A 26961-nucleotide genomic window follows, 5' to 3' on the forward strand; every position below is an offset into this window, starting at 1 on the left:
CACAACCAGAGATTTTTTGGTTTTGAACCCAGAGCAAATAAACGTGAAAATGAGGTGGGGGTGTATGGAAGGAAATCTGTGCCATCAGATTTTGAATTATAAAAGACACTGAATTTATAGCACTGATTTTTTTTTTTTTGCACTGAAATTAAGTATCAGAATTTTTTGCATCTGAATTTTTGCAACTGAATTTTTTTAATTCTAAATTTATGAACATAGTTGAATTCAGAGACAAACAATTCAGATACTTAATTTCAGTGCAAAAAAAATTCAGATACTTAATTTCAGTGCAAAAAAAATTCAGATACTTAATTTCAGTGCAAAAAAATTCTGATACTTAATTTCAGTGCAAAAAAAATTCAGATACTTAATTTCAGTGCAAAAAAAATTCAAATACTTAATTTCAGTGCAAAAAAAAAGTCTGATACTTAATTTCAGTGCAAAAAAATTCAGATACTTAATTTCAGTGCAAAATAAATAAATAAAAATTCAGACACTTAATTTTAATGCCAAAAAATTCAGATACTTAATTTCAGTGCAAAAAAAATTCAGATACTTAATTTCAGTGCAAAAAAAAATCAAATACTTAATTTCAGTGCAAAAAAAAAGTCTGATACTTAATTTCAGTGCAAAAAAATTCTGATACTTAATTTCAGTGCAAAATAAATAAATAAAAATTCAGACACTTAATTTTAATGCCAAAAAATTCAGATACTTAATTTCAGTGCAAAAAAAAAGTCTGATACTTAATTTCAGTGCAAAAAAATTCAGATACTTAATTTCAGTGCAAAATAAATAAATAAAAATTCAGACACTTAATTTTAATGCCAAAAAATTCAGATACTTAATTTCAGTGCAAAAAAAATTCAGGTACTTAATTTTAGTGCAAAAAAATTCTGATACTTAATTTCAGTGCAAAAAAAAATTCAGATACTTAATTTCAGTGCAAAAAAAATTCAGATACTTAATTTCAGTGCAAAAAAAATTCAGATACTTAATTTCAGTGCAAAAAAATTCTGATACTTAATTTCAGTGCAAAAAAAATTCAAATACTTAATTTCAGTGCAAAAAAAAAAGTCTGATACTTAATTTCAGTGCAAAAAAATTCAGATACTTAATTTCAGTGCAAAATAAATAAATAAAAATTCAGACACTTAATTTTAATGCCAAAAAATTCAGATACTTAATTTCAGTGCAAAAAAAATTCAGGTACTTAATTTTAGTGCAAAAAAATTCTGATACTTAATTTCAGTGCAAAATAAATAAATAAAAATTCAGACACTTAATTTTAATGCCAAAAAATTCAGATACTTAATTTCAGTGCAAAAAAAATTCAGGTACTTAATTTTAGTGCAAAAAAATTCTGATACTTAATTTCAGTGCAAAAAAAAATTCAGATACTTAATTTCAGTGCAAAAAAAAAGTCTGATACTTAATTTCAGTGCAAAAAAATTCAGATACTTAATTTCAGTGCAAAATAAATAAATAAAAATTCAGACACTTAATTTTCATGCCAAATAATTCAGATACTTAATTTCAGTGCAAAAAAAATTCAGGTACTTAATTTTAGTGCAAAAAAATTCAGATACTTAATTTCAGTGCAAAATAAATAAATAAAAATTCAGACACTTAATTTTAATGCCAAAAAATTCAGATACTTAATTTCAGTGCAAAAAAAATTCAGGTACTTAATTTTAGTGCAAAAAAATTCTGATACTTAATTTCAGTGCAAAAAAAAATTCAGATACTTAATTTCAGTGCAAAAAAAATTCAGATACTTAATTTCAGTGCAAAAAAAATTCAGATACTTAATTTCAGTGCAAAAAAATTCTGATACTTAATTTCAGTGCAAAAAAAAATTCAAATACTTAATTTCAGTGCAAAAAAAAAGTCTGATACTTAATTTCAGTGCAAAAAAATTCAGATACTTAATTTCAGTGCAAAATAAATAAATAAAAATTCAGACACTTAATTTTCATGCCAAAGAATTCAGATACTTAATTTCAGTGCAAAAAAAATTCAGGTACTTAATTTTAGTGCAAAAAAATTCTGATACTTAATTTCAGTGCAAAATAAATAAATAAAAATTCAGACACTTAATTTTAATGCCAAAAAATTCAGATACTTAATTTCAGTGCAAAAAAAAATTCAGATACTTAATTTCAGTGCAAAAAAAATTCAGATACTTAATTTCAGTGCAAAAAAAATTCAAATACTTAATTTCAGTGCAAAATAAATAAATAAAAATTCAGACACTTAATTTTAATGCCAAAAAATTCAGATACTTAATTTCAGTGCAAAAAAAATTCAGGTACTTAATTTTAGTGCAAAAAAATTCTGATACTTAATTTCAGTGCAAAAAAAAATTCAGATACTTAATTTCAGTGCAAAAAAAATTCAGATACTTAATTTCAGTGCAAAAAAAATTCAGATACTTAATTTCAGTGCAAAAAAATTCTGATACTTAATTTCAGTGCAAAAAAAATTCAGATACTTAATTTCAGTGCAAAAAAAATTCAAATACTTAATTTCAGTGCAAAAAAAAAGTCTGATACTTAATTTCAGTGCAAAAAAATTCAGATACTTAATTTCAGTGCAAAATAAATAAATAAAAATTCAGACACTTAATTTTAATGCCAAAAAATTCAGATACTTAATTTCAGTGCAAAAAAAATTCAGATACTTAATTTCAGTGCAAAAAAAAATCAAATACTTAATTTCAGTGCAAAAAAAAAGTCTGATACTTAATTTCAGTGCAAAAAAATTCAGATACTTAATTTCAGTGCAAAATAAATAAATAAAAATTCAGACACTTAATTTTAATGCCAAAAAATTCAGATACTTAATTTCAGTGCAAAAAAAATTCAGGTACTTAATTTTAGTGCAAAAAAATTCTGATACTTAATTTCAGTGCAAAAAAAAATTCAGATACTTAATTTCAGTGCAAAAAAAAAGTCTGATACTTAATTTCAGTGCAAAAAAATTCAGATACTTAATTTCAGTGCAAAAAAAATTCAGATACTTAATTTCAGTGCAAAAAAAATTCAAATACTTAATTTCAGTGCAAAAAAAAGTCTGATACTTAATTTCAGTGCAAAAAAATTCAGATACTTAATTTCAGTGCAAAATAAATAAATAAAAATTCAGACACTTAATTTTAATGCCAAAAAATTCAGATACTTAATTTCAGTGCAAAAAAAATTCAGGTACTTAATTTTAGTGCAAAAAAATTCTGATACTTAATTTCAGTGCAAAAAAAAATTCAGATACTTAATTTCAGTGCAAAAAAAAATCAGATACTTAATTTCAGTGCAAAAAAAATTCAGATACTTAATTTCAGTGCAAAAAAATTCTGATACTTAATTTCAGTGCAAAAAAAATTCAGATACTTAATTTCAGTGCAAAAAAAATTCAAATACTTAATTTCAGTGCAAAAAAAAAGTCTGATACTTAATTTCAGTGCAAAATAAATAAATAAAAATTCAGACACTTAATTTTAATGCCAAAAAATTCAGATACTTAATTTCAGTGCAAAAAAAATTCAGGTACTTAATTTTAGTGCAAAAAAATTCTGATACTTAATTTCAGTGCAAAAAAAAATTCAGATACTTAATTTCAGTGCAAAAAAAATTCAGATACTTAATTTCAGTGCAAAAAAAATTCAGATACTTAATTTCAGTGCAAAAAAATTCTGATACTTAATTTCAGTGCAAAAAAAATTCAGATACTTAATTTCAGTGCAAAAAAAATTCAAATACTTAATTTCAGTGCAAAAAAAAAGTCTGATACTTAATTTCAGTGCAAAAAAATTCAGATACTTAATTTCAGTGCAAAATAAATAAATAAAAATTCAGACACTTAATTTTAATGCCAAAAAATTTAGATACTTAATTTCAGTGCAAAAAAAATTCAGGTACTTAATTTTAGTGCAGAAAAATTCAGATACTTAATTTCAGTGCAAAAAAAATTCAGATACTTAATTTCAGTGCAAAAAAAATTCAGATACTTAATTTCAGTGCAAAAAAATTCTGATACTTAATTTCAGTGCAAAAAAAATTCAGATACTTAATTTCAGTGCAAAAAAAAATCAAATACTTAATTTCAGTGCAAAAAAAAAGTCTGATACTTAATTTCAGTGCAAAAAAAATTCAGATACTTAATTTCAGTGCAAAATAAATAAATAAAAATTCAGACACTTAATTTTAATGCCAAAAAATTCAGATACTTAATTTCAGTGCAAAAAAAATTCAGGTACTTAATTTTAGTGCAAAAAAATTCTGATACTTAATTTCAGTGCAAAAAAAAATTCAGATACTTAATTTCAGTGCAAAAAAAATTCAGGTACTTAATTTTAGTGCAGAAAAATTCAGATACTTAATTTCAGTGCAAAAAAAATTCAGATACTTAATTTCAGTGCAAAAAAAATTCAGGTACTTAATTTCAGTGCAAAAAAAATTCAGATACTTAATTTCAGTGCAAAAAAAAAATCAGTGCTACAAATTCAATGTCTTTTAGAAATCAAAATCGGATGGCACAGATTTACTTCCATACGGTGTTATATTTTTGACCATATCTTCGTCATTTTTGGTCCTTAGACTGCATTAGTACTGCAAATAAGGGTGAGAAGGACCCCCACCTGAAGTGGATGCGGAAATCAGGAGGACCGGGGGGGGGATAACGCCTATGTCAAGATATGCTTTTATGTCAAATATTTGAGTATAGTTTTAATTTATATACTTTTAATTATATATACCTAATATTTGGAACCAATATTCACTTTTAAAGTCTTTGAAAAGGTCCGTTAATTTTTCTTGTTATCATTATATTTGTCCAAACAAATGCACCTTTAATTGTAGCAGGCATTAAAATAAACAAGAAATTGAAGAAAACAAGGGGTGGTCTAATAATTTTTTCCACAAATGTTGCATCAAATTATGGACGCAGCAGTATTTCCTTCCTTAGAAACGGTTTGACAGAAAGTGTGTGAACTCACCTTGACACTGTTTCCGGTTGTCAGGATGTCCCAGAGTGTGTGTTGGAACATGGTTAAATCCATGCGATGACCTCCTCCAAGCAACGTCTGCAAACAACAGGAATATTTTCACCTTAAAACATTTCATTTTCTTGTCAAACAGCAAACACATTAACTACACAACAGGGAACATGCATTAAGACCGCCATTAGAACAGGCCGCCTAGGTGTCTTCATGTTTTCTTTGCAATAAAAGTGTCAGAAAATGTCTTTTTGGCCAACTGTTTGGCATCTTTCTTTTCAGGAAGAACTTAACTTTCAATATCTGTCCATTAATAACACCGGGTTCCACAAAAATATTTTTTGCAAGTGGTCTAGGTTTTTTTCAACTGAATTCGTACCATTTTGCACCGCTAAATCCAAAAATGACATCTGTTTTTCTCAATCAGGTCAGGATTTTTTTGCTAATTTGATTTTGAAAAATTTGATCTTCTCACAAAATATAATAATTAATATCAAAATAAGATTGGTAAGCACACTTAATGAAACTTGTGACTTGATTCCTGTTAGGTACAATGGTGTATTCGCCGCAGATGTAGCAGAATACAGGGGTTGGACAAAATAATGGAAACGCCTTAAAAAAATCAACAAAATATAATTTAATATGGTGTAGGTCCGCCTTTTGCGGCAATTACAGCCTCAATTCTCCGAGGTATTGATTCATACGACTTGTGAATTGTTTCCAAAGGAATTTTAAGCCATTCTTCAGTTAGAATACCCTCCAACTCTTTTAGAGACGATGGCGGTGGAAATCGACGTCTTACTTGAATCTCTAAAACTGACCATAAATGCTCAATAATGTTGAGGTCTGGGGACTGTGCCGGCCATATGAGATGCTCAACTTCATTAGAATGTTCCTCATGCCATTCTTTAACAATTCTAGCTGTATGGATTGGGGCATTATCATCTTGAGGTGAAGGTGTTTCCATTATTTTGTCCAACCCCTGTACGTCAGGCTTATTTTTTTAATTTTTTTATTTATCTTTTTATGAGGAATGTAACAGAGCATACAAAGGAGCATAAATACAATGCATTCATTATACAGTCTACTCTCGTTAAACCGCCCGCCGTTATACCGCCATTTTCGCTCACCGCCGACCAAAACCATTGCACAAAAATCCCCAATGCATTATTCCATTAGCTACCGCCATTTCCGCCTATCGCCATCCGCCAGCCCAGTTCCACGCACAAACAACACTTATACCATTGATTTCCCGACCGTTATACCGCCAGCGTGATTGACATCGAGTACACATAAATTTTAACAATGCACTGAAACAAACGCGCCAGACGCTGATCGCGACAAGCTACAAGTAGGTCTACGGAACGGCCACCATTCATTTATCGCAGAACACTCAGTAGGTCAGGATGTCGGGAAGAGGACGTGGGATTAAGCCAAAGCCTCAAGATGATGGGGTGTCATTTCCCGACACGGTATAATAATGTTTAAAATGTTTCCCCACTTTAAATGATCCCTTACAACATAACAGAATCAAGATTTATTTAGAAACGCAATTCGAACGGGAGGCAGCATAGACATCATATAGTAAAGACATGCACATTATGGACGCAACCCGTTGCAACGCCATTTTCGCTATACCGCCAATTTGGCCGTGAATGGAAGTTGGCGGTATAACGAGAGTAGACTGTACATTGCCTTTTTATATCATTTTTCCCCATTCCCAATCCAACCCCAAGGCCCTCCGAGAAGGGGCAACAGCAGAAACAAGAACATCACAACAGTCTCTGAGCAGTAGAAAATCAAATAAGTACAAGCAGTATCAAATCTGTCGTGTACAAGAATATTAATTGAGCTAATGGAAATAAAATTAAAAAAAAAAAAAAAATCATAGCTTGTAGATATCTGTGTTTACTTTTAAATATTAGACATTACCTAGATGTATCAAATGTGACAATAATTGGTAGACAGAACAAATGACAACAAAAAACAACAATACCTAAACAATAATAAAACAGAGTAGGGTGGAGGTGTGAGAGATCAATCTGAAGGCAGCGTTTGTAAAGACTGAAAGTAATCTAAAAAAGATTGCCATTTATTAAAGAATTTAGTTGTGGCTTATTTTTGCAAGATCTTCTAGTCGAAGCCATTTCATTCACCTGTAATATTTTTAAAAAAACAATCATAAATTGGCAAAAGTAAAATCTTCAGAACTCGTTTATTACAAGAAATATGAAAGAATTTTGTATCGTATGACGTGAAAATGCCCATAAATGTAAGCAAAAATGTTAAAAAAAAAAAAAAAAAAAGCCAATATGTAGCATAGTTCAGAAAGTTGACCTGATTGAGCAAAATTAATGTGATTTTTGGATTCAGCACACCAAAATTATCCGAAATCAGCTCAAAAAACTGAAACAATAAATTTGTTGTTGACCAGTGTTATCATTATTTTAAATAATAAATGCTTAAAACAGTGTTTTAGGAAAAAAGAAAAAATGGACTTGAAGTTTTTAACATATTTATCAGCAAAAACAACTGTAAATGTCCATAACAAAACCATTTGAGATTGCAGAAATGAACTTTAACTATTTTACATTTGCTCAAACATGCTTTTTGCTCTTGAACATTCAGTATCCATTATTATAGCCTCATATTTTTAGTTATTTCCGAGGTTTTTTTAGCCTGTGTAGGGGTCAAAACACAGTAATGTCCCATCAGAGAGCAAAATTTAATTGATTCCCATTCCAACATTTATTTTAATATAAAGTATCTCCTTGTTTAAGATAATCCCTTGTGGTCCAAGTAAACCAAAAATGAATTTAAAAGTAAAAATATGGGTCATTTAGCAACACTAATCTGTCAAATTGTCTCTAAAATGTCCCGTCAGAGAGATTTCAAATACCGTGTTTTGACCCGTAGAAGTCTGTGAACCTTTCTACTTCTAATAGAGTCGCACATTCCTGCCATAAAGTGTTATATACTGTCGGAAAGCTCAGGATCTCAGCTTTCCTATGCTGTTTGAATTTTGTGGATAGCATAAATGGTTCAGGAGTTATAGTAATTTGAATGCTGTGAAGTGCAAAACGTAGCACCGGTGAGACTGCTGTTGTTAAAGGGTTAAATAGAGCTTCAGGACTAAAGCACAGATAAGATAAGATAAGATAAGATAAGATAAGATAAGATAAGATAAGATAAGATAAGATAAGATAAGATAAGATAAGATAAGATAAGATATTCCTTTATTGATCCCACAATGGGGAAATTCACAGTGTTAACAGCAGCATAGAAACATACACATAAACATACACATTCACGTAAAACAAACAGTCATATAAATTTGAATAAAAGAAAAAAAAAGTGTTTAAAAAGGAGAGTGCAAATATGCTTTGGTATGTAGTGCAATGGTTATAAATATAGAAAAAAAAAAAAAAAAAAAAAAAAAAAAAAAAAAAAAAAAAAAAATATATATATATATATATATATATATATATATATATATATACAACATTAGATGGAATGGAGGGAGGGTTGTTATTACATGACATATGTGGTGATCTACTCTACTGGGAGCAGGACTGGTTGTGCAGGTATAAAATAAGTAAATATAAGTTTTGATAAATATATATATATACATATTTGAGATACTTAATCGGTTTAGCAAATACAACTAAATGGAAGTCACCTTTAAAACTGTAGGCAAGAGGTTTGAATTGTATTTGTGGTAAAAATTGAATTATATTTGATGCATTTTATGAAATGTTAGATCTACATGAGTTTGGATTGTGCATTAAAGGACCTAATTTAGACACACTTTACATCGGCTCTACTATCTGAACACACAAAGTTAAAAGCTTTAAAATTTAGTGACTTAGTCCACTTTAAAACAACACAATTCTGTTCAAAATAAAAAGTAATGAGTTGCCTGTTTATATTCAGAGCTTGTTTAAAATAAGGGAAAGTGTTTATAATTTCAGAGGAAGTCGTGTTCAAAAAGACCTTATGTTAGAACAAATACGAAGCGATTTAGTCTTTGTGCTGTTGGAGTAAATGTTTGGAAAAAGTTAAAAGACTGTACAATGTTATTTGTGTTTAAAAATATGTTTAAAAGAAATGTCATGAATATATATGAAGAATGTGAATGTTAATTTTTCCACTCCTCAAACTATTGAATTTTGTTTTTTTGTTGTTGTTATTAATCGCTTTTCCATTGACCTTCAAATTGTGCGAATATAACTTGTGTATAAAAATTAACCTAATGGAAAAAAATGACAATTTTGCCAAAAATCTTGTCTTTCGATTAAAAGTTTTTGCGCTGGCAAGAAGTGGTTTTTCGGGCGTAACGCAAGTGGTATATCATGCAAAACTGCAATGGAAAGACCTTTTTTCGCAACTAGTCACATGAATTTAAAAAAATGAAGGTTGACGGACGTTACAACAAGCGAAGAAGAAGAGTTTTAAAAGAAACATGGCCCAGGAAACCAAATAATTTTTTAATTTTAATTTAGGACAAAATAGGGGGGATAATACATAATAATAATGAATATATCTGTAAATCAACGCCATATTTACGTTCGGCGCCACGTTTATGGAATGACTTCTTGTGTCATCTCGCAATAATAAATAAACAAATCATCGCATTTGTGATTTGATGGAAAAAACAACATTACGCACTTCTGTTTTTCTGACATTTAGTAAATATCGGTAAAGTTTTGTGCAGACGTCCAATGGAAAAGCGACTACTGTTCACTGTAAGCCCGGATAAGTCGAGTTTACTCCAAAAATTTGAGGCAAGTGATTGAATTAAATGATTTGAGTAATGATCGACTAATCAGTTGGTTTAAGTAGGTTCAACTTTAATGCTAAAAGTATTGAACTCAACCCTTTCATGCATAGTGGTCACTACAGTGGACAGTTCTTCTCCAGCTGTTCTCTTGTATATTCATGGATTTTGTTGTTTTAGTTCCATATCAGCCAACACAGTGAACACTTATGAATCATTCCATACAGTGCTATTCATACCATTACTGTAACTTTGCTGTTCTTGATAAACCTGATCTGCAGTAACATGTTTCAGTGTACATCAATTGTTATTTGTTAGAAAAAAAAGTTTTGTTTTTTGGGGTTTTTTTTTTTCACATTATCTCCATGAAACAAGTAATAATTAGCATTAGAATATGCTAAAATGTGAGAAAACATCAGATTTTATTTCATTGTTTTAATATCGATTTCTGATATTGGGTTTTAGACACGTTTCTTTACTTCAAAAATTAAATGCATGGATGTTTTTGTAACTCCATGAAAAAAAAAAAAAAAACAACTTGATCACATTGGGGTTTTTTTTTCATCCCTATGGAGGAATAAAAACACTCAAGAAAAAAAAATCTTAACTAAGGTTCTCATAATTAATGCATGAAAGGGTTAAACTATTAAGTAGAAAACACTAAAAGACAAGTTATTTGTGCTTTAAATCTGTTGTAAAATCAACCCCACTATCCAACCATTCAACTCAGCATTTTAGGTTACACTGACTAATTTTCTCAATTGCAGCCAGATTAATTTATCATTGATTAAACAACTTTTTTTTTTAAGATAATCAAACTCAAAATCCTATTCCTGACCAAAATAGTTATGAAATTATTCAACTTAATATATTGTAGCATGAATGGAAGTTAGCTCAATGTCATTTACCAGTACAGGAAGTGCTTTTAATTTGATAAGACATTAAAATTTCCATTTTACAATAACAGTTTTAGATGAACAGTAAATCCATTGTTCGTCTTATGGCTCTGACTCATGGTGCAGCTCTACAAAAATAAAAAAACAAACACAAAAAGGCCGATAAACACTGACATACACACATTAAATCCAAATTAACACTAACACCACAACCCCACTGAACCCCTGCACAGAAAAAGAACACATTTTCAATAACATGCCCAATACCCACAATGCAATGCGAAGATAAAAAGGTGTGGTTGTGACGAAAACTTAGTGATTTAATTCCACTCAACTTAAACTTTTTCGTACTTTCAACTATGTCTACAAATTAGTAGAATATACTGAACATTTTATAGTAACATCATAAAACTTCAATCATTTAAGTGCGTCGTAATTAAAGCATTTTAGTAAATACAAATTCCCAGCTTACGGTGTTACTAAGCAAAAGGCATTGTTAGCTATTTTATTCAATTTTGTTTGGTGATCGGAAAATAAGCTTAGACTTCCAGCCTATTCCTTTTCAGACTTTTTCGTCTTTTAAACATTGTATCCTCTACAATGTATAATGCTTGAAATGCCTGAATAAACACAATTAAACCAAACAATAAACTTCGACTTCAATTTCGTGGATAGTGCAAACGGTTCGGGAGTTACAGTAACATATAGTGAATGCTGTAAAGTGCAAAATGTAGCTCCGTTGAGATTGCTGTTATGAAAGGGTTCAAAATAGTCTACGTCTCTTGATCTTCTTTGCATGCATTCGGTACAGACTACGCCTTTTATTCTCCATTAAATTCTTTATTAAACCCGATCCGTAACCTGCACCGTAAGTGTACGCGTCTTCTAAAAGGGTTGATATAGTACGACACATGTCTGCGAACGCACACAAGCTCGCAATCTTCCATCTATTGCAGAAAACCTCTAGCCCCACAGGTACGAGCTTATAAAAAGTGCATTACATAACCGATAATAAACTGCACATCATCCATCTCCCCATTCAGCTCACCTCCCTATAATCCTCAACCGCCATATCTGCTTATCTATTCCAGTCACTCTCTCATTAAATCAACTTTTACAGCCAAACGCAAGAAGTTTACTGCATATAGAAGTCAAATACCATTCATCACGCACAGGGTTGGATTTATACAGATATACTGCATGTTTTAATTCACTGGAGGACAAACACATCATTCCTTCGATCTGAATAAACATAGGCTTCTGCAGCAGTGGTGGTGGTGGCGGTGTGTGTGTGTGTGTGTGTGGGGGGGGGGGGCTGACAGGCGAATTAATCTGCTGCCTTTTGCCCAGTGGAATGGAAGTGGGTGAGGCGGTGCGTAGCGGTGGATGCCTATCAGTCACAGAACCTCGTACAAGGCCTGAAAAGAGTGAATGCGACGCCGCTGCACGTTGGGAGGTAAAGGATGTGGCCAGAGGGGTGGAAGGTGGTGCAGTTTTCAGTGTTTATTCATCTGAAACACTGTCCCCTGGAAGCCATTTTGGCAGCGAGGTAGCACAGCGGGCGTTGACCTTTTAGACGCTACGCACAATTAAGCTAAGCTAATAAACACCGGCGTGGACGTGGACATTTGGACTGGAAGGGAGGTGCTGTGAATCACCTTGGACGTAGACCGGCCAAAAAGTTCTTTTGTGCTCGGGTATTCTTTTCAAAGCCAAATGGAAGAGTGTTTGCGGCGCGTACGGAATACGCCGCGCGAATTTGGAGGGAATGAACGGAATGGTGGTTTTGTTTGGGGGTAAAGTTCAGTGTTTGTTACGCGCCGTTCACCTTCCAGTTTTTTTATTGTTGACAGGCAGTCTGCTGCAAATGAGAGGCTTTTTACAGAAACAAGCAAGGCTGGGCGTTATGGGAAAAAATCATATCACGATCTTTTTTTTTTTTCATATCAGACGATATCGATATGTATCACAATTTGGGATTGTCATGAGAACGAGTACTCACAATACCATTCAATACAACGAAAAAAAAACAAAACTAACCCTAACCCAATGATATATTTCCCTACTGGTATTTCCTTTAGTTAAGAGTCAAACCTGAACAAAATGAGCCAAAATATACAGCGAAATTCTGCTAAATTGTATTATATGTAAACTACTGGGAAAGTGGTTCAAAGAAAGAAACACCAAACAAAAACTGCATTTTCACTAAAAGAACATTTACACCTCAAAAGTGAAAATCTACACCTCAAAATGATTAAAAATGAACCCAGAAGAATACAAGTCAACAAAATGCAAAAAAATTAATAAATACTTTCCAAACTATCCAACGAAATTATTGAAGATGAATGTGTACGAATACAATAGCCACCAAAATGAACAAAAAAAACAAGAAATACCGTCCAAACTAACCAACAAAATGATTAAAAATGAATGCAGACGAATACAATAGCCAAGAAAATGAACAAAAAATGAACAAAAAACAAGAAATACTGTCCAAATTAACCATCAAAATGATTAAAGATGAATGCAGACAAATACAATAGTCAACAAAATGAACAAAAACTTAGAAATACTGTCCAAACTAACCAAAAAAAAGATTAAAAATAATGCAGACAAATACAATAGTCAACCAAATGAACTAAAATTAGGAAATACTGCCCAAACTAACCAAAAAATTGATTAAAAATAAAGGCAAAAGAATACAATAGCCAACAAAATGAACAAAAAACAATAAATACTGTCCAAACTAACCAACAAAATGATTAAAAATGAATGCAGACGAATACAATAGCCAAGAAAATGAACAAAAAACAAGAAATACTGTCCAAATTAACCATCAAAATGATTAAAGATGAATGCAGACAAATACAATAGTCAAGAAAATGAACAAAAATGAACAAAAACAAGAAATACTGTCCAAACTAACCAAAAAAATGATTAAAGATGAATGCAGATGAATACAATAGTCAACAAAATGAACAAAAACTTAGAAATACTGTCCAAATTAACCAAAAAAAAAGATTAAAAATAATGCAGACGAATACAATAGTCAAGAAAATGAACAAAGAATGAACAAAAAACAAGAAATACTGTCCAAATTAACCATCAAAATGATTAAAGATGAATGCAGACAAATACAATAGTCAACAAAATGAACAAAAACTTAGAAATACTGTCCAAATTAACCAAAAAAAAAGATTAAAAATAATGCAGACGAATACAATAGTCAACCAAATGAACTAAAATTAGGAAATACTGCCCAAACTAACCAAAAAATTGATTAAAAATAAAGACAAAAGAATACAATATCCACCAAAATGAACAAAAAACAATAAATACTGTCCAAACTAACCATCAAAATGATTAAAGATGAATGCAGACAAATACAATAGTCAACAAAATGAACAAAAACTTAGAAATACTGTCCAAATTAACCAACAAAATGATTAAAGATGAATGCAGACGAATACAATAGCCAACAAAATTAACAAAAAATGAACAAAAACTAAGAAATACTGTCCAAACTAACCAAAAAAAAAGATTAAAAATAATGCAGACGAATACAATAGTCAACCAAATGAACTAAAATGAGGAAATACTGCCCAAACTAACCAAAAAATTGATTAAAAATAAAGACAAAAGAATACAATATCCACCAAAATGAACAAAAAACAATAAATACTGTCCAAACTAACCATCAAAATGATTAAAAATGAATGCAGAAGAGTACGATGGTATGAAAGTCGACAAAATGAACTCGTTAGTCAATAAAAAATAAACAAAATGAACAAAAACTGACCAAAATGTACAATAAAACTGAGCCCATTTTTTTGACTATCATACCATCTTTACTCTTCTGCATTCATTTTTCATCCTTTTGTTGGTTAGTTTGCGTTGTATTTCTTCATTTTTGTTCGTTTTCGTTCATGCCTATGTTACCGACAAACACCAGGTTTTCTTACGAAGCCAACATCCACCTTTCCATTCCCTCTGTGCAAAACTTTAACGAGCTTCAACCTTGTCCGTGTTAATTTATTGAAATATAAAAAATGAAAAATCGAACTGGATAAGAACAAAGGAAATGTGTTGTTCCAAGGCCAAAGCACAAAACAGAAAATCATTAAAGTGTAACTTGGTGAAATTCTTTCGGTTAAATCACGCTACGGCTGCTACGAACCGGGAAAGTTGTATTTTAAGTGCAATTTCAGAGAGATACAAGTGGTGTAAAGTGAAAATTCACCTACAGTTCTGACAAATAAGCCCAGCCTTGATGCAGTCAAACTAACGGGAAGGCTGATAAAACAGTATGCAAAGATATTACTTTACAGACGGAGAGAGAAGAGATGAGAGATCAAATAACATGGTTACATACTGTGCTATGTTATTTGATAGATCCAGCTCGTCCCAGAAGCGCCGTTCTACAAATACCACTTATATCAACCTGGCAAGAGAATATTGGGTTTCTAGTCACAGTTATGAAACAGATCGCCTCGCAAATATGTGGAAACAGCACAAACAAAAAGATGAGAGTGAAAATATTACCACTCCCACTCAGTATTAAAGCGAAAAACTCCATGTGTGCATACTGAATATCGACAAAGCCCAGGCTCAACGGCACACGGAATAAGTCTACAGGCTACTTATGTCCATTGGTCTAATCCAGGGGTGTCAAACATGCGGCCAAAGGGTCCAGTTCGGCCCCTGGGATGTTTTTGCCAAGTGCAAAAGTTCCATAGTCTTGAATTGAATTAAGCAAAAAAAAATTTAGCTTGAATTAAGGTACAAATCTTGAAGTAAAAAAAAAAAATAAAAATCTTGAATTAAGTAAAAAAAAAAAAAAAAAATCTTGAATTAAGGCAAAAAATCTTCAATTAAGTAAAAAAAAATCTTCAATTAAGCAAAAAAAATCTCAAATTTATCAAAAAAATCTTGAATTAAGCCAAAAAAAAAATCTTCAATTAAGTAAAAAAAATCTTCAATTAAGCAAAAACAATCTCAAATTTAGCAAAGTAATCTTGAATTAAGCCAAAAAAATTTAATTAAGTTAAAAAAAATCTTCAATTAAGTAAAAAAAATATTCAATTACACAAAAAAAATCTTCAATTAAATAAAAAAATCTTCAATTAAGCCAAAAAAAAATCGCAAATTTAGCAAAAAATCTTGAATTAAGCCAAAAAAAAAAAGTTCAATTAAGTAAAAAAAAATCTTCAATTAAGCAAAAAAAAAATCTTCAATTAAGTAAAAAAAAATCTTCAATTAAGTAAAAAAAATCTTCAGTTAAGCCAAAAAAAATTTTCAATTACGCAAAAAAGCTCAAATTTAGCAAAAAATCTTGAATTAAGCCAAAAACAATCTTTAATTAAGTTAAAAAAAAAAATCTTGAATTAAGCAAAAAAAAAAATCTTCAATTAAGTTAAAAAAAAAATCTTGAATTAACCAAAAAAAAAAAAAAAAAAAAAAAATCTTCAATTAAGTAAAAAAAATCTTCAATTAAGCCAAAAAAAATTTAGGATTAACACCTTCATTTTTCTGTTTTTGTGCAAAAAATAACATTAAATTATAAAAATATTCACATTTACAAACTATCCTGTAACAATAAAATGTGAATAACCTGAACAAATATGAACAACCTGAAATGTCTAAAGAAAATTCAGCACAATTTGAACTATTTTTCTCCCTGTTCTTCAGTGTTTAGTGTCTTTGTAGATCTGATCCATAATGCACATGAACAAATGAGAAGTTGAGGAATAATATTGTTAAAATTACACTAAATTTTCTTACATTTTTTAATTAAAATTTCATTTTTTTCAGTTTTTTTTTTGATACTTTATAAAAGTAAGTAATTTAATAATTTAATGTTTGGTTTTTTTAACACTAAAACAAAGACAAAAATTTGGAGTTGTCATTATTTCTATATTATTCTGTTATTATTTTTCTGGTCCGGCCCACTGCAGATCAAATGTAGCTGAATATGGAACTGAACTAAAATGACTTTGACACCCCTGGTCTAATCTAAACATCTCTGAGGCTCGATTTAGGTTTTTTTTATCCGAGGTTTCGGTCGTAAGTACAGCTGTGTGGCGTGTCGTCCGGGGAGGAAAAGTACAGGCTTTCAAGTCATTTGACATAAGATGGGAACGTCGGCCGAAATAATAGAAGTTCGAGGCAGATTTCCCAAGGTAGACAGAACAGCGGTCATCTGAGCCGACGGTGGAAGGAACACAGGATCCCCAGAGTCCGAAGGTCCAATTTAAGCCCCGAACTATTTCCACTAAAAGAAGTTTCCTCGTGTACTTTCACCTGAGATCGCTTCGGAACAAGTGTGATTGGAACCTCGAGTCTAACAAACGCGAACAAAGATTATTCTTGCGTTTCACTTGGTATCAGCAGAGTTGGAGTTACTATACGTCGCAGATAAAATGAGCTACGTTTCCTGCTCTGAACGTCCGAAAAGGTCATATCTGATGATGACAAACACTATTTTACACCAATTATTTACATGTATTGATAGGATTAGTGCAGCGGTGTCAAACTCATGTTAGTTCAGGGGCCACATTCAACTAAATTTGATCTAAAGTGGGTCGAACCACTAAAATAATAACAATTCTATATAAATAATGTCAACTCCAAACTGATCTCTGTATTTAAGAGTGAAAAAAAGTAAATTTACATTATGAAAAGGTTTACATCTACAAACTGTCCTTTCAAACAATGTGAATAAGAAAAGCACTCGGAAAACGCAGACCTCCGCCAAGAGGGATCTGCCCCCCCCCCTTCATTTTGTTCATTATTTTCTTCATTTTGTTTTTATATTTTCCTCATTTTTCTTCATTTTGTTCATTATTTTCTTCATTTTGTTTTTATATTTTCCTCATTTTTCTTCATTTTGTTCATTATTTTCTTCATTCTGTTTTTATATTTTCCTCATTTTTCTTCATTTTGTTCATTATTTTCTTCATTTTGTTTTTATATTTTCCTCATTTTTCTTCATTTTGTTCATTATTTTCTTCATTCTGTTTTTATATTTTCCTCATTTTCTTCATTTTGTTCATTATTTTCTTCATTTTGTTTTTATATTTTCCTCATTTTTCTTCATTTTGTTCATTATTTTCTTCATTTTGTTTTTATATTTTCCTCATTTTCTTCATTTGTTCATTATTTTCTTCATTTTGTTTTTATATTTTCCTCATTTTTCTTCATTTTGTTCATTATTTTCTTCATTTTGTTTTTATATTTTCCTCATTTTTCTTCATTTTGTTCATTATTTTCTTCATTTTGTTTTTATATTTTCCTCGTTTTTCTTCATTTTGTTCATTATTTTCTTCATTTTGTTTTTATATTATCCTCGTTTTTCTTCATTTTGTTCATTATTTTCTTCATTTTGTTTTTATATTTTCCTCATTTTTCTTCATTTTGTTCATTATTTTCTTCATTTTGTTTTTATATTTTCCTCATTTTTCTTCATTTTGTTCATTATTTTCTTCATTTTGTTTTTATATTTTCCTCATTTTTCTTCATTTTGTTCATTATTTTCTTCATTTTGTTTTATATTTTCCTCATTTTTCTTCATTTTGTTCATTATTTTCTTCATTTTGTTTTTATATTATCCTCGTTTTTCTTCATTTTGTTCATTATTTTCTTCATTTTTGTTCATTTTGTTTTATATTTTCTTCATTTTTGTTCATTGTTTTCTTCATTTTGTTTTAAATTCATTTTTGTTCAGTTTGTTCAATATTTTCTTCATTTTTGTTCATTTTGTTTTTATATTTTCTTCAATTTTGTTAATTTTGTTCATTGTTTTCTTCATTTTGTTTTATATTCATTTTTCTTCATTTTGTTCAATATTTTTTTTCTTTTTTGTTCATTTTGTTCATTATTTTCTTCATTTTTGTTCATTGTGTTTTTATATTAATTTTTCTTAATTTTTTTCAATATTTATATTTTCTTCATTTTTGTGCACGTTGTTCATTATTTTGTTCATTTTTCTTCATTTTAGTTTTGCATTTTCATCATTTTTGTGCATTTTGTTCATTATTTCCTTCATTTGTGTTCAATTAATTTCTGTATTTTCTTCATTTTTGTTCATTTTAATCATTATTTTCTTTACTTGTGTTCATTTAATTTTTAGATTTTCGTCATTTTTGTGCATTTTGTTCATTTTTTCCTTCATTTGTCTTCACTCTGATGATGTGAGTCCACTCCTCCTTATGACTGGACCAACCCCCCCCCCCCCCCCCCCCCCCAATCATTTCTTCCTTTTGCCAGTATCAACATTTCCTGAAAATTTCCTGAAAATCCATCCATAACTTTTTGAGTTATCTTGCTAACAAATAAACAAACAAACAAACACGCACACAAAGCAAAGCGATCACAATACCTCCTAGCGGAAGTAATAACATGAACAAACTGAAAAAAATAAGTGTAATTTTAACAAAATTCTGCCTCAATTTATCATTTACACATGTTCATTATAACTTACAGATCACAGTGGATCTACAAACACACAAAACATTTAATACCAGGCAGAATCTTCTTAAAACTGTACTGATTTCTCTTAAGACATTTCAGGTTGTTCGTATTTGTTCAGGTTATTAAAAAAAAAAATTTGTGAAATAATAATAATAATAATTATAATAATTGTAATTTTTATTTATAAGCGCTGATTTAATTTTTCTTTTTTTTGTAAATAAATATCTCATATTGCAGTGGCGTGGTTGCTGGTCATTTGTTTAATTTGCTCCTGTTTGTTAAGGGTCATGGAGGGAGGGGAGTCTCACACCATGTTGCGTCTCGGCAACCCCTAGACCGAGCGTAACAAGCGCCTTTCAAGAAAACTATGAAATAAAAACATTTTTTTATCCTCCTGAGACCAGCAATGTATTTTTGTCCTCTGTAGGGGGACGCACTCTAGGCACCGTTTCCATGTTAACAGAAGGCTAATCCGCAATGAAATCTTCCCGGAGTCGAGTGAATCCTACGCCGTGTAAACGGCCCCTAAGAAAGTCGGCATTGCTGTGTGATGTTCTATTGGTAGCATGTTCTAAAACGCCCCAAATAGCAGAATCCAGAGGGTTTAGATCTGGGCTAGAAGGCGGCCAGAAACATGATTCCCAAAAATTGCTAAAGTTGGATTTGTTGCTGTTGTCAACAAGTGTTTTGGTGTTCTTGTGTAAGATTTTAACTTCAAATCATATTTTACTGCATTTCTAACGCTCTTGTTGTCATTTTTCTCATGGATTTGGTTGGATCCTTTAGGATTTTGGACTTGAGAGCTTTAATAAAAGCTTTGGTACGTTTTTTGTTGCTTCCTCCACTTCCAGACTTTCTGGTAATAGTTTTGCTCATAGTCATTCTCTTCTTTCCATTATAAACAGTCTTTATGGACACTCCAACTATTTTTGAAATCTCCTTTGGTGTGACGAGTGCATTCAGCAAATCACACACTTTGACGTTTGCTTTCCTGATTACTCATATGGGCAAAAGTTTGTGAAAAGGTATGGATAATAGTGTTAGGTATGATTATGACATCAATATATGTTTGGTTTCAAAACAATTGACGTAGTGCCTGCTGAGAAAAAACAACTAAATGTTCATTGTAAATTTTGCTTCCCCACCCTGTATTATTTCAGTTATATAGTATTTTTTAATTCTTTTTTTGTGTATTGTTCATTTCGGGGGGAGGTATTCATTCATATAAGCCTTCTGTTTTTTGGCTTCTAACCTCTCCTGTAGAATTTTGTTACTTGTTTGAATGTTGTTTTTTTCCATTGCTGTTTTTATTTTGTGCAAATAAATAAATAAATAAATAAATAAGTTACAAGGTATAAATAAAGAAAAATTCATTTGGGAAGTGCCACAGAAGTAGCACTAGGTCTTTATGGGTTAATATATTTTACCCATAAACAGAATTCCATGCGGTGTATTTCCAGCGACGCTTAATCGCAGCCTTTCATGCGGTAAATCTCAGGTGGTGTTGTTCTTTAACCATGCTAATGAGCAGTACCTCTACTCTTAAGATAAAAGCAAGAAGACGGGCACGGATCGATATATAGCATCGCATCAGTCTATATTTTGCTCAGTATCTAGGCACAGGGAACATTTCATAAAGGCCATAGGGTCGGCTTATCACGGAGCTAAATGCCAATGTAATTATTAGTGTCTGGAGATAGTGGAAAGGGAAGCACATCCTGCGGCAGTACACCATATTTAATTAATAAATGTCACTCTGTAGAGGAGGGGGGGGGTGCATGAGGGAAAAAAAAAAAACAAGAAAAGAGAAGCAGGGAGAGTGTGAGACTGACAACAACACTGATCCTGATGGAAGTGCACAGGAAAACATCCACGCCCGTTGGATATAGAAATGTACTCCATAACAAATGTATGAAACGCAGATTAGACGAGCACGAGAACATGACGATAATGAGGTGCTTTATCGGTGATGTTATACGTAGCAGCTGGGAAACGGTAAAGTACACTGGACTCATCCTCAGAAATAAACCAGAGTATAATCAGTGTCACTTATGGATGTGTAGGGTCAGAAACTTCACCATACCGCAGCATGTTAGCTTTTAGACACAGGAAAGTTCACAGACAATACGACAAAACGCAGTGGTAGATGTTGGAAGTGGTACCGATATTCAAAGAATAATACAACTATTAGCATTAGCTGGAAGTTTGATAACAGGATGTTTTGTGTTTTTTGCGCAATTTCCACTTTAATGTTCTGAGATGTGCAACGTAAACAGGCTTATTGCAGCCACTGATGTTTTTCAAATGTTCATCTTTGTGACCAAAATCAGTTTATTGTTCTAAAAAAAGTAACTTTATTGTCATAGCTGTCAGATAATTGCCCATTTCCCATTTTTATTAGGAAAAATATTGTCTCAGGGAGCAGTTTTGTTGAGTTTGTATTTGTATTTGAATTGATTTATTTAGCACAATAAAAACAGTGCAGGGAGGGAACGAAGGCCAAAGGGCTTGTACAGAGCTCCACTCCCATCATCCACTATAAATAGAAAATAAAATGTACAAACATAGGAAAACAATAATTAAACAACAAATAACAATATAGAAAACGCTGAAAAAGTCAGGACAGGAGAGTTTTTTTCAGTGAGTTTTTGAAAGATGTAAATGACAATATAGACTTCACAGACATGTCTAGATTGTTCCACAATTTAGGACCTCTAAATAAAATATTAAACTGATGACCAGATGTCCGACAAAAGGGTAAATGAAGACTGTCGCTATGTCTAGTTGAGTATAAATGCAAATCGGATGAAAAACTAAAAAAATTATGAAAAGTATCCGGAAGATCTTGCTTATTATTGATAAACTTGTGCACAAATAAACATGGGGTCCCAAAATTGATCCTTGTGGAACCCCAAAAGGGATTCTTGATTTGGTAGATGATACATGATTAAAGACAACAAACTGTTCTCTATTATCCAGGTAATGTATCAGTCATTTGAGGGCAACATTCTGGATTCCATATCTGTTAAGCTTTAAAATAAGTATGCTACGGTTGACTGTATCAAATGCTTTGCTTAGATCAAGAAAAACACCAGTTTATTGGTATTGTTCAAGCAAAAATCTAAGTTATTTTTATTTTGCACAACAAATTATTCAAGGAAAAGCAAAAATTTGTTGTTACAATATTGATGTTTGTTTCAATAAGTTATAATTGCACCACTCGTCGCTTTTCCATTGGATGTCTGCTCAAAACTTTACCAATATTTACTAGATGTCGAAAAAACAGAAGTGCGTAATGTCGGTTTTTCCATTAAATCCCAAATGCGATGATTTGTTTATTTATTGTCGCAAGATGACACAAGAAGTCATTCCATAAACATGGCGACAAACGTAAATATGGTGTTGATTTACAGATATATTCATTATTATTATATATTATCCCTCTATCTGGTACTAAACTTAAAAATGATTGGGTTTCCTGGTGTGTCCACACATACCGCGACATGTTTCTTCTTCTTCTTCTTCGCTTGTTGTAATGTACGTCAACACCCAGTTGCGAAAAAAGGTCTTTCCATTTTAGTTTTGCGTGATATACCATTTGTGCTACGGCCAAACAACCACCTCTTGACAGTGCAAAAATTTTTAATTGAAAAATGAGACTTTTGGCGAAATTGTCATTTTTCCATTAGGTACATTTTTATGTGCAAGTTATATTTGAGGGTCAATGGAAAAGCAGCTACTGTTACAATGAGGGGTTGATGGGGGCCCAAGAGAAAAAGATTAACAACCGCTGAGTTAATGTTAGATTTTGCTGAAAAAGTCACTTTTTTTCAGTTTTCTCTGTTTCTGATATAATAACCCTCAACCTTAATCTGAGCTTCTATGAACATCTACATCAGGGGCGTCAAACTCATTTTAGTTCAGTTCCATATTCAGCTAAATTTGATCTGCAGTGGGCCGGACCAGAAAAATAATAACATAATAACCTATAAATAATGACAACTCCAAATTTTTGTCTTTGTTTTAGTGTAAAAAAAAATACTTTAAATTATTAAATTGCTTACTTTTATAAACTAGACAAAAAAAACTGAAAAACTGAAATTTTAATTAAAAAACGTAAGAAAATTGAATGCAATTTTAACAATATTATTCCTCAACTTATCATTTCAACATGTGCATTATGGATCAGCTCTACAAAGACACTAAACACTGAGGAAAAGGCAGAAAAATAGTTCAAATTGTGCTTAATTTTCTTCAGACATTTCATGTTGTTCATATTTGTTCAGGTTATTCACATTTTAGTGTTAACAGGATAGTTTGTAAATGTAAATATTTTCATAATGTAATGTTATTTTTTGCACTAAAACAAAGAAAAAAATTAAGTTGTTAATTCTAGATTTTTTTTTGGCTTAAGTCAAGATTTTTTTAGTTAATTGAAGATTTTTTTTTTTTTTTTTGGCTTAATTCAAGATTTTTTGCTGAATTTAAAACATTTTTTGGGCTTAATCAAAGATTTATTTTTTTTTTACTGAATAGAAGACTTTTTTGCTTAATTGACGATTTTTTTTAACTTAATTGAAGATTTTTTTTTTTTTGCTTAATTCAAGATTTTTTCCTTAATTCAAGCAAAATTTTTTTTTTTTTGCTTAATTCAATTCAAGACTGAAATTTTTGCACATGGCAAGAACATCCCAGGGGCCAAACTGGACCCTTTGGCCCCCGGGCCGCATGTTTGACACCCCTGCTCTACATGATCAGTAAATTAAATATAGGAAAATACCTGATGTTCACTGAAAAAAACAAAATACAGAAGATAATATAAGAATAAATGGTGCTAAATCACTTAAGATAAGAAAAGACAATATTTTTGGAACTACCACAGAAGTCACACTGGGTCTTTATGGGTTCAAATATCTTCTTGTCGCATTCTGGCCTTTTCAGTCAGCAAAAAAAAATCAGTGTTGGGAGTGTGGAAGAACTGTGTTTACTGAGATAACTGCAGAGATGAGAGCAGCGCAGTGATGCCGGAGCTGTTCGGTAACAGAAGTCTGAGTGTCGTCTTACTTCGGTGAAGGCCACAGAGGTCGGCCGTCCTGTCTCTTCTGTCTCTTTGCTTTTCCTGCTGTCAGGGCGTCTGCGACTACTGGCAGCTCGTCACACAGGACGTGAGCTCCCACAGTGCCCCCACGCCACCCCACACTTCCTTGCCACCCCACCCTCCCAACTATAGATCTCGGAGTGCTACTTGAGTCATGCCTACACCTGGGACCCCTCTGGCCTCGGTGCCATTCCTGTCATTGGATCAGCTGACGACTCCGGCCCTGCATCTCCTGTCTTTTGTTCTCTGCCCACGTATTAACTCTGGACGGCCTGGAGAACAGAAAACAGTTGAGGCAGCTAGGAAAAAAAAAAAAAAAAAAAAAAATAGATCAAGGTCCTGTGAAGCTGCAAACAGAAGATGTCTCTAAATGTTTCTTATGCAACAGTCTCGTTCCCTCTCACACATTTCTTCTGAAGGCGACGCTCCTCGGCAAACAGAAGTGGGTATTCTTGTTTGGAAACAATAGCAGGCGTGCTTTCTGAGGCAACTGTTAAGCTATTGCAAAGCAGATGCTTTTTTTTTTTCCTCTCGCCAATCAATTTAACACCTACACCTCCCCTTCCCCTCCTTCATGCTGACTTTGGCTCATCAGTTTTAAATGGCACAAGGCATTGCTTGCATTGTTCTAGTGACTTACTCAGAGGACAAGGAGCTGAAGCACCAGCCCTATCAAGACTGACTCACCGATACGTCAGGTCAGCGACGACAAAGAATAAACAATAAGGGACCAAAAACAAAAAAAAAAAAAAAAAACAGGAAGCTGGAGAAGGTGAAGAAGACTCTGGTTTCTTTTTTTGTCTGTAGTAGGAGCAATTATATACTGCCCCCCCCATCCAAAAAAAAAAAAAAAAAAAAAAAAAAAAGAAGCCGCACATGCAATATTTGACTGCACCACCTTTGGTTTTGATTACATTCACATTCACTTTGATGTCTTTTCTGCCACATAATGCTTAAAAAAAATCTGCCAATTGAACAAGTGAAAATTGTCCTGGTAAGATTTCTTGAAGTAAGATTTTCAAGATCTATTGTCTAAAAATCAGTTCTTATATCTCACTGAAAAGTTCCTCTTTAGGTGATTATGTCTTATTTTAAGTGTGATGAGATATTTTGACAAGAAATGAGAAAAGTACTCTCGATAAGATTTTGATTTTTTCCAGTGACCTCGTGGATCTCGGTGTCTTCCCAGTTCAAAATATTTCTAGTCGCTTTGATATGTTGTTTTATTCTACACGGCCCGCGCTCATTTTTAAATCCCCCAAGTGCGGGAGTCGTACACGCCATACGTCATCAAAACAAAACCTTGGTTGCGTAATGAGAGGTGTTCCTTTTACATAGTATTCCAGAATCATAATTCCACCTTTATCACAGCTCTGTTACTACCTCCAGAGGTGACACAAAGCAACGATAAAGGTGGGACCAAATGATCCCACCATTTTGTTTACAAAGATGTCGTTCCGGAATAAGAGGGGCTATTATTAACCACTGTAGTACTTACCGATGAAAGGATCTGAACTATTTGCTTAAGTTAAATCCAGTCAGTTCCTTTTTTTTTTTTGTCCAGGCTGTTTATTTAACTCTAACTGCAGTAAGTGTCCTCTCATTTCTTTAATCTCTAAAAGTTTGGACAATGCCAGGATTGATCAGGATCATCAGACATCATTTTCACACATGGATTAGCCACGATAAAGTCCAGACTCTAACTTAAGATGCGATAAAGACTTGACGCAGATGCCTGATTCTCCATCATCAATAATCAAAAACTCCAAAAAATATTGCGAACCTTACTGTGGCACTACTAGGGATGGGAATCTAGAACCAGTTCTTTTTGAGAACTGGATCCCAGTAGCTTGATTCCTGGGAATCGTTTGCCTGCCTGCTTAACGATTCTGCTTATTGATTCCGCCTTCACTGCGCATGTGCGATGACGTCACGCGTATGCTGCATCGTTTTGGTCAGAACGTAGCTAACATGGCGATGAGGCAGAAACGGTCTAAAAAGACGACACCAGGTCCACTGGAACACTGTCAAAGCTTCCATTTCTTCAAAAGGGTGGAATCCCTCTAATATGCTCAAATATTTGTCCACAGCATGGGATTCATTTGATACGCTACTTAGCGGCGCTTGTGAATCTAGTGATAGGACGTCATCCGGGCTCAGTTCTATATATATACAGGGTGGGGAAGCAAAATGTACAATATTTTGAGGCAGGGACTGAAAGACAGTGTATGACCAATTAGTTTATTGAAAGTCATGAGAATTTATTTGCCACAAGAAAATTTCCATAATAGAAAATGTTTTTATTCTATGTGTCCTCCTTCTTTCTCAATAACTGCCTTCACACGCTTCCTGAAACTTGCGCAAGTGTTCCTCAAATATCCGGGTGACAACTTCTCCCATTCTTCTTTAATAGTATCTTTAAGAAAGTGGACATTGCTGTGTGATGTTCTATTGGTAGCATGTTCTAAAACGCCCCAAATAGCAGAATCCAGAGGGTTTAGATCTGGGCTAGAAGGCGGCCAGAATCATGATTCCCAAAAATTGCTAAAGTTGGATTTGTTGCTGTTGTCAACAAGTGTTTTGGTGTTCTTGTGTAAGATTTTAACTTCAAATCATATTTTACTGCATTTCTAACGCTCTTGTTGTCTACTTCAAGTTCAATTGCCATGTTTCTCATGGATTTGGTTGGATCCTTTAGGATTTTGGATTTGAGAGCTTTAATAAAAGC

The 26961-nt window shown here is 32.1% G+C and overlaps 1 protein-coding gene across 2 annotated transcripts in view; it reads right to left on the bottom strand.

Annotated features, from left to right (window-relative positions):
• Positions 1 to 26961, bottom strand: part of LOC115438835 (glucosidase 2 subunit beta-like) — a 479883-nt gene that overhangs the window by 314160 nt on the left and 138762 nt on the right. For both annotated transcript variants that reach the window (XM_030162688.1, XM_030162687.1), the window contains exon 9: positions 4994 to 5080. In XM_030162688.1, the coding sequence (XP_030018548.1) occupies positions 4994 to 5080 (87 nt within the window). The remainder of the gene's footprint in view (positions 1 to 4993; positions 5081 to 26961) is intronic.

This window comes from Sphaeramia orbicularis, chromosome 18 (assembly GCF_902148855.1).
Source record: "Sphaeramia orbicularis chromosome 18, fSphaOr1.1, whole genome shotgun sequence".
Taxonomy (NCBI): domain Eukaryota; kingdom Metazoa; phylum Chordata; class Actinopteri; order Kurtiformes; family Apogonidae; genus Sphaeramia; species Sphaeramia orbicularis.